Source organism: Varroa jacobsoni, unplaced genomic scaffold (genome assembly GCF_002532875.2).
Source record: "Varroa jacobsoni isolate VJ856 unplaced genomic scaffold, vjacob_1.0 scaffold_680, whole genome shotgun sequence".
In the NCBI taxonomy this organism is placed as follows: Eukaryota; Metazoa; Arthropoda; class Arachnida; order Mesostigmata; family Varroidae; genus Varroa; species Varroa jacobsoni.
The window spans coordinates 36,658-46,161 of record NW_019213582.1 but is presented as its reverse complement, the minus strand read 5'-3'; the positions used below and the strand labels follow the sequence as shown (position 1 = coordinate 46,161).

The following is a 9,504-nucleotide window of genomic DNA, read 5'->3' as shown; positions in this document are numbered from 1 at the left end:
AGCGCGTCAGTGAAAAATACGGCTTCGAAGATGAAAAGACAAGAGTGCAAGCCTATCTCCTATGACCGACCCCCAAAAACAGCGGCCAATTAAATGCCCAACAGCGCATAATGCTAGTTCATACCGTCAAATGGATAAAGAGAGGGGGGCATTCTGTTTGAAAAACAGATCTTTCAGCGAATTAGATATTTATTGCCTTCAGAGAATGATTGCCGTTGAAATGTTTACGAGGCTTGTCGTACGCACAAATGTTTGCCATTATACGGTATAGGGCTTTATATGACGTATATACGTTCTTCGCAATTGGCAAGTAGACATCAAATCTATGAGTCAAAATACAGGACTTCAGTATAGCATTTACTATCACGCTGGACACCTTGAAACAACACACAAACGTACGTTTCAATAATCCTTACAGCATTTACTTTTGACTAAACATGCTGGTTTATTGTCGAACCATACGAATACAGTTTTTGCCTTTCAGTTTCAAACATGTCTATTCATTCTCCTTAGATTAAATGCGTATCAGAAAGTATTATTCAGTATGTGGTAAACCCTGGTAGCTATTGGTCTAGCCCTATGAAAAATTGGGTACAGATATCACAAAGACTCCTAAGAGCCCCTCAGTACAGAAACACAACGGCGGCTACCGAATTACCCGGATGTGATCAATCTAACTGCAACAGTTGTATCTGTTAGAATAGTGACCTAGTGTGAGCAAGTATAAGCTTACTCGGTTCTCGTCCTCGTACCTACATCTTCATTGTCCCTGCAGAACAGTATCTCAAGTTCTTCTCCATTTTTTATACAAATCTTGATTTTCCCATCATCTCTCAACGCAGCCATCCATCCAACGTGCTACAACATAGCCAACGTGCTACTGCCGAGAGCGGCCAGTCGCGGGCACTGTTATTGCGTAGCTATTGTTGGACGATTAACTACGCTTGCCCGTTGGCCAGCCATTGTGACGCTGCAACTGCCATCGCTACCGCGGCTACTTCTTACTAATATTTCCGTTAGATCTATTGATTCCGTCATATCTTGATCGGGTAGGCCCGAACACGCAAGCAGCCTCATTTGTTCGCCACTGTTGTCCGAATAAGAACCCGAGCCATAAAGAACGAGGTCAATATGAATTGGCGTGCACGCGAAAGGGGCAAAAAGAAAATAGAATCGACGTACGACTGTAGTCGTCGTCGTCCCCCTCCCCGCCTCCGCCTTCATTTGACTCCACCATTATATTGCTTCTTCCATGCGTACTGGTCTACAGTTCCATCGCCCCCGTCTCCACCTGGCCAAGGTACAGATAATACTGAACCCTTAATCTTTCGTTATCTCTGTCTTTGTTAGCCCTCTCCTTTTACAGGAAAATGTCGATAACACTCCGCAGCCTACGCAATCATCTCTGATCAATTACCTTTGACAAATCTGACTGCTATTTTTCCATGTGTCACTGGAACTGCTATAGCGGTAAAGCTTGATGTTAATAATATTCTAACGAAAAATATTTGTCAGTCTATTGATAACAAGATAATCCTTTCTGGGCCCGCGCCAAGCCCCCTTGCGCGACCGTTGGCACCCATAATGGGACGGTAACATATTGTTTGTCCTACCCACAACTCCATTATGGGCCCTCTACGGAGTGGCGCACTACTCATAGTTTGGCCGGTTCGTCTAGAAGCCGAAAACTTTGTATCGAATTTAAAATGTACAGTTTTCGAAGTATTTGATTGATTACGGTGTCACTCCTAAGTCAGTGCATAAGGAGATGATGCATACACGCACTAATGACCACCCGCATCGCTTCAAAACGTATAGCCACCTGTGATAATTTTTCCCAATGATACGAAATATAAACAATGCCATTTTTGTAAAAAAAAAAACATTTTAATAATTAAGCTCACTCGTCTAGCGCTACGAATCTAAATGGCTCCTCGTTAAGGGGGCTGCTCTGTCGTGCAATATGTATACTACTATGTTTATCGTTATTGTTAGGTTCCGGCAAAAACAGCGCCTGCATGCACTACGTCATATCTTTATTAACTTAAAAATGAATCTCTATTGAGCATTATATTTTCAAAGCTACTAACTGCCGCTTCAGGCCAGAGCGATTAGGACGACTGTAGCTGACTGCTGGCTTTATAGAACCCCTTCAAGATTCTAAGGAGACCATCGATAATAAAAACCTTTCGAAAGTCAGTAACGGAGCACGTCGTTGCTTTCAGCATCATATCGGCATCAATTAGCAAACTGAAAGCAAGTATTTCAGCTTCCGAGATCCTGAATCCTAGGTTGCCACAAAATCAACATTACATCAAGAGGTTGGTACATCGGTACCTATATTTTACCAAAACAGTATGAAGGTGCAGCATCGGCCGTCTTATATGGCGAACGCAAATATGCTTTGACCACTTCGTAAACGGGTTGGTTGGGTTTGAAAATACACAAAGATCTTGTTCGATTTAAAAAGCAAACACTAGCGAATCATAATAGGTGCTTTGGTCGACTTGACCTTAATCGATCGCATAAACTTTCTCTATGTAGGCTATGGCTTCATAACCATATCAGCAATATCCGACCTCAGGTGCAAGTAGGTTCTTATAGAGGTGACTGTAAAAACAAATGGATCAGAGATCTAGAATGAAGCTTACGGGAATTATATGGAAATCATAATAAGTCAATTCCTATATGCATATAGAGACTGTACAGGCTGAACACGTCAATGAGACGACATAGTTACGTTGCTTTTGGAACTGCTGTCTATGTCGGCCTGCAGCTCACTGCGCTGTTTAAAAGAGGGAATAGATAAGTTGTATATTTTTTTAGAGAATTTTCGAGACGCGTAGCTCATAACTTTGTCGCAAGTAATTGTTCGCGTAACGTCAATTCTCAAAAACGTAATTCTAGTTAAAGGGATTATAAGTCATAATAAACTGACGACAGAAGATATACACGACGATTTTGTTAGTAGTGTCAATGGCGCTGTCTTAAAACAAATCAAGTGACATTAGCGATAAGCAAATTTCTGTATATTTTTTTTATTACTTTCACCCTGAAATGCTGCATGGGCCAAAGTCTCCTACCTACATATAGCAAACTAGCATATTCTGTTAGCGTTTAACCTTGATGAAATAGCTGATATTACATAATCATAAAGGGACGACTAACGTAGAAAGATATTTCTCTTACAGGCGACGGTAGCAAAAAGCGCCTCGGGCAACATTTCTTAGCACATCGTTTCTAGACCATTCGGTGAAAGTAATCTATAATAAATGTACGCCCATTCAATATAATAATAATCAAATTATATCTTATATGGGAAAGCCGCTTTTACGTACTGCGTGGCACGTAAGATTGTATCCAAATGTTGTTGTTGTTTTGCTTTTTGGTTAATAGATCACTCACCTTATACATATATGTGCTTGTCTCTGAATATATTAAGGGGTTTTCGTTCTTGCTTTTATTGGCAGCAAAGGTAGTCGGTTATGTTACGAATTTACGAAATACGCCTGCCTTCTTTCCCACTTGTTTTTTTCAGTGCTGATTAGATCGTTCATTGCGTTTTGTTGTTGTTATTATTATTATTATTTGTAAAATTGATTTCATAAAAATCCATACCCATTCTGCGCTGGCATTTGTCACTTTCAGATAATTTTTTCATAACTTTCTTGCTATATAGAGAGGCCAATAGTGTTAAAATAATTCCTCTTAATGAGAAACATAGCGCTGTGCGGTCACCGCGGACTTGCGTAAGAGGCGTCGACAATCGAAAGATTGGATCAGTCTAGGCATCAGGATGCGTTACGGCATGTGAATAAATTATTTTTGAGATTCAGCATCATATCAAAAACACGAAACGTATAGATGAACTTTCTTTACTGAACGGTACAATTCTGTAATTATTTAGGTTTACGCGTAAGCGTTTCCATATCATTTATGCTGTTGACGCTCTTGTACTATTGGAAGCATTTGTCTAAGTACATGATAATATCAAGGCGCACTGATACTTTTTAAAGAAATTGAAAACAAGGGCCAATCTAGGTTGTGCCGGGCAAGTTTGGTCCAGGCTGCCACCAGGCAGCGTTACCGTCGATGTAATTTTGGCGGTTTAGTTTCAAAATTAATTTTACTTTGTAAACTGCGCTAGAGTCTGCCACGTCATTTACCTCCGATCAATATCCTGCTTCAATATTGAAAGTAAAAACTGTATCTTCTGCGTCCATACTATTGCCAATCGTGCAACCCTACTACTCCTTATTTAAGTGTTAAAATATAAGTTATGTATGCATACGTATAACAATCATTGATTAACTTTAATATGTAGTAACAGGATAATCTAGACACTGGAAAAGATAAGCAAGGCGCTCAACGTTTTCGTTCTACGATAGAATCTATCTAACTAGAGCAGTAGGGTTTAACAAGAAAAATCTCAGTCATCTCTGAGTTGTGATAGAGTGTTTAATTGTACAGGTCGACAAAAGATAATACATATACACTGTATAAAAGGCGTATAGAATATCTTTAAGAAGAACTATACGTTGTTATTTGAAAGGTCTTTGAACGTCGTACGATACAATTTAGGGCTAATTGCACCGTATACGGTGTGCTTTTTACGTCTATTGACACAAAAAACGTCCTTGTGAACGACGATATATTTTGAATTACTCAAGGAACCTTAATACGAATGCCACCTAGGTAGCACATTGCACATTATCTAGAAGATCAGCGTACACATGCGTTCACTCACCTCTGCTAGGCTCTTTTCCTGCTCAGGCGAAAGGTCTCCCACCACTCCACTCATTCTGATTTCTTAATTGTAAAGGGCCAAAATCTGTCCTAGAACGCTTTGAAGCAAACACTATGGGAACCCCAATCGAGATACGAACTTAATCTGGCTGTTAGACGCGCACAAGTTACATAGATTACTTTGAGTTGTATTTGTCATTTGCTTGAACGAACTTTCGAAGTCGTCTCCGTAGTTTACTGTTATCACACAGATCACGAAAATTCACAAAATCGTCATAATCAAATGTCTGCTCCTTAAGAGAAAGGTAACACCGTGACTATAGCTGTTTCACACCAGTTCAACATTGCAATATGCTTGAGCCACATTCAATGCCCCTGGCTTGTTCGGGGTTCGATACTCGGCCTTTGTCAATTTACTGTTAGAAAAACACGCTTACAGACTTGGCATTATGTGTGATTTGAAACTTGCTCGCTCAGTACTCGCAGTGAGAACTGAACAGTTGGTGGAGCAGAAGTAAAAGACAGCTCGAGCCTGCTAAGTACGTGAGCCCGATTAGACGAACGGTTCTATCTTCAAGCGAATGACTAAACACTTGTAGCTTATTGGGAAAAACAGAGCAATTGCTTTGTATCGAACGAGCAGAGGCCGTCTGCTTCGACTGGATTCGTAGTAAAAAAAAAGTTACTTCTACGACGAACAGTTGTCCACGCGACAACTTCAGTTGATTCTGTTGTTGTTGTTGTTGTTGTTGTTGTTGTTGTTGTTGTTGTCGCTTGAGAAGTCGCAGGTGCTGCATTGATAGACGCTCAGCCAGCGGTCGTTCTACCACTGGTTCAACCGGTAGTGTTCACACCGTTAGCGAGCACCGACGGAGAGGAGGCAGACGAAGAGGAGGAGGAGGAGAAGAAGGTGGAGGAGGAGGAGGAGAAGGCGGAGGCGGAGGGACGGGGGAGGAGGGAGGAGGGAGGGGGAGGAGGAGGAGGAGGAGGTCAGTCGGTCGGTCGGCGACAACGGTCGTCTGTCTGCGAGACAACGATCTAATCTACGGCGACTGCTTCTATCAGTGGTTTCATGGTAGGTTTAGTTGTGCCGCTGCTGAAGACAAATCCACTTGCATCGGTCGCGCCATAGAGCGGGTAAGTGAAACAAGGAGCGGCTATTTAGCTGAATTTTCAGCTGACAACGACGTCGACCAATGGCGTTACATGAGGTTTCAATAGTGCTTGTTGTTGCTGGATACGACTATGGCGGTCAGTACCTTAACGAGCAACCGAATAAGGTCTGCAACGGGCGAGGGACATGGCAGCTCGGGCGAGAAGGCTGCGGAACGGCGGTAGCTAGGAATTTCCGCGGTGCAGTTCGACTTAGCGGTATTGCTATGGTGATAATGGAGCCCAGCACGGTTGAATTTTCGCACCTCGTTTTAAGACCATCATTTCCGTTTACGCTGACTGACGCTATTTACAGGTTGGACGCTGCTGCTTCTTTACGTTGATGACGCATTGGTAGGTTCTAGCGTCGCTAGTTTCACTATTGACACACTAGCTGCAAACCTGAGTTAGAAAATAATTAGAGAACAACGAATGATATCTGTTTTTAGTTAAATTCAGTTATGGCAGCAATCACAAATTTTTCTCGAAAATAAGAGGTGCTTTAATTAGCTTTCTGCTGGCTGACTTGTGGGGGCGATAGGCTTGCAGCGGCAAAATACGCTACGCCGGCAGAAATCGGTCGCGCGCTTACGCGAGATATACGAGGAGGACAAAAAAATAGGGAGAGGGAGATAATATTTTGCAATAGGACGAGGCGATAAAGGGGCCGCACTTCGACGTTGCGTCTATGAACGCTTCTCTTAGTTCCATTACTTAGACAAAAGCGTGAGGCGCCAAGTGATAACTTCGTGATAAGCCAGAGGTTTTCTAAAGCGATTTGGTAAACTAATATAAGATCTAGCTCCCCGTGCGAGATCGTCGCCAATAAAATGGCCGTAGAATTTCACTTGTATTTGCAGTAAATTTATGAATATGTAAAATATATGGCTACTGACTAAATATATATATATATATATATATATATATACATACATAGGTTTTCAACGATCACTGGACACAATATGCTATTTTCCCTCAAGATGTGGCTAGACATATGGCGTATTTACTCTTAATTGGAATAACAACGAAAGTTGGTAGAAGGTATCTGGATCTCTTCAAGACGTACTTCGTGACTGAATGGACTGATCTGAATACGTTTCATGAACCTGAATATCTGTTACATTCGTGTCTACTAGCATAATTATTAGCTGCCTAGGTATTTAGATGTATTAATTAGCTTTAGATAATGCACTTTTCCGTTCGTAAAAATAGAGAATTAAACTTAAATTTAATGCTACCTAGGCTATTTCACAATAACATTATCTGTAAATAAGGTCGATCTTGATCAAAATAGATCCTCCATCAACATTGCGAGAGTTCCCACAAACTGTTTTCAGGACCCTATCAGCTAGGTTTGCAGATAAACTGCGCAAACGTAAAGGTCTCCAAAAAAGCGTACTACCGGAAACGAGCTCATTTATGCATCACACGGCCCCATTCTAGGTGTGCGGTCAACTTATCACGCGAGCTAATCTGGGCAGCTGCACTCTCATTGATCCTGCAACCTTAATGGGGACTAATAGCAGTGCGATGTTTTCATGGAAGTGCTACACATTTAAGTAATTGTTTAGATGAAGTCCTTTTCAAAAACCGACTCTGGAGAGTGGTCGAATTGGGTCGAAAGAGTTTGCTCTTGCAAAGATCCGTGCTTAAGATGTGAAGTCTATTGGATGTCGTTTTTTCCAGTGTTTTTTTTCTTCCCGAGAGATCCTAATGTTAATTTGAGCAAAATGGTACTTTTGTACTATTTTGTAGAATTTATGAATTTATTTTTTAGGTCTTTACGGGCTGGGCAAAACATTGGGTCTAATTTTAGGGTAATTTTAGATATTTTTTTTTTCTGTTCTTACTATTTACCGGTAAAGAAATTGTTTCTGTTGAAGTATTTTACAATTTATCAAACATAAGTTGCCTTAGTTCATTTTTTAAGTGTGTAGATTCTTTATGGGGAAAAGGGGGTCAATTTTCTTTTCTCATCGTGGTTGATTTGAAAAATGGCCGATGAAGTGCGATTGGTTCGATAACGGGTGAAAATTTGCGAAAAGTTTTTATCGGAAGGTTGCTTGTTATTTCAAGTTCTATAATAAATGTTCGAAGATATATAATTTGGTGTCTCATTTTTAGTGGCAAAATGGCATTTTTTACCCATATTGTTTATAATTAGTTCAATATGAGCCGCCGCAGTTCATATGATTTAACTCGGCGAAGACTTTCCCTATTCAGTAGTTTTCTTTTGCTATATGAAGGTGCTATCCTAATCTGATCCTAATTCTAATATCTGGTGATATCTATTCGTTCGACAATGAGGTGCGTCGTTCATTTCTGCTTTTTTCGACGGTTTTTGGCAACAATACTTTGTACATGTCTATGCGAAAGTTATAGGAGCTGAGGTAAGCTATATTTTTGTAAAATTTTCATTGAAGTTTTTCAACCAAGAGACAGCCTACTGTTATAGAATGGAGATTCGTGTAGGGAGGAGGGGTCGTCGGGTCGAGATCCTTTGTATCTGTCGACGAGCTAAATTAAAATACTACTACGTGTGTTTCTACGCCCAAATGCCGATTCTTAGATAAGAAAAATGCCTCCCATCTTTGAAAGTTAAAAACGCAACGTAGTTTTCTAGGTAATAGGGAATATTTTTCTTTATTAGTCGATAGATTTCAGCGAGCTGAGTGAAAATAAGATATATGCGTTTATACCTTAAATGGGCATTTTGGCGTAAAATAGGCAAAAAAATTGAATATGACATTTGCTTCCTCCATATTGCAGTTGGTAAGATTCAGCTCCGAGAGAATGTAGAAAGATCTTTTTAGCGATTTTTTTAACAAGTATAAAATAAGGTTGAAGTAAATAAATAGCTGGAAAGCGGTGGCTGCGGATACGGTGAACATTCAGTTTTTTTTTTTATGCATTCTATAAGATATTTTATGACAGCAAGAGAAAAATCAAGAACATTTTTCAATGCAAGGTACTACTTTGTTGGCCCCAATTCTTCACACCTTTTCTTTTTTTAACTAAGTTGAGTGAGAATGGAATATATCTTTCTATGCCTTAAATTGATACTTCGGCTTTAAAACCAAATGTTCTTTATTGTACTCCATTCTATTCAAGGCATCTATATAAGGATAGGTATTTAGACAAGCGAAAGCTCTCGGTGAGCGCAGTTCTTAAACCTAAATGTTCGAGTTAAGAATACCGTTCGAAGCGTGGACATTTAATATGGTGTTCAATGCTATGCGAAGGTTCCCATTCTTAAGGCTCACTCAAATCTCAACGAGTTTAATGCAAAGGCAATACCTACACTTAAGATGGGTATTTCTGGGCGAAGGTGGCGGAAACATGTTTTAAGCCTGCTTTCGATCTTTTCAACCGAATTTTTAATAAATGTCAATAGGAAAATTGACGCGACCAGTATCGAATTGATTTTCGTGAAAATAAGCTTTTCCTTATTTGTTCATGGTAAAAATTCTAAAATATAGAAAAAAAAATTATACATCTATTTTATTAGAAAAAAATAAAAGACACAGAAATCTTCAACCTTCGACGACGTCTCAAGACGGGAACCAATACGCCAATCAACATAACTCTGTCTCCATTTAATATATA

At 40.0% G+C, this 9,504-nt stretch overlaps 1 protein-coding gene across 1 annotated transcript in view; it reads right to left on the bottom strand.

Moving 5' to 3' along the window:
* The window catches only part of LOC111262608 (SEC14-like protein 2), a 61,894-nt gene that overhangs the window by 35,478 nt on the left and 16,912 nt on the right, over nt 1-9,504 (bottom strand). The window contains exon 2 of the mRNA XM_022836987.2: nt 4,748-6,300. Within this exon, the coding sequence (XP_022692722.1) occupies nt 4,748-4,801 (54 nt within the window). The 5' untranslated portion in view covers nt 4,802-6,300. The remainder of the gene's footprint in view (nt 1-4,747; nt 6,301-9,504) is intronic.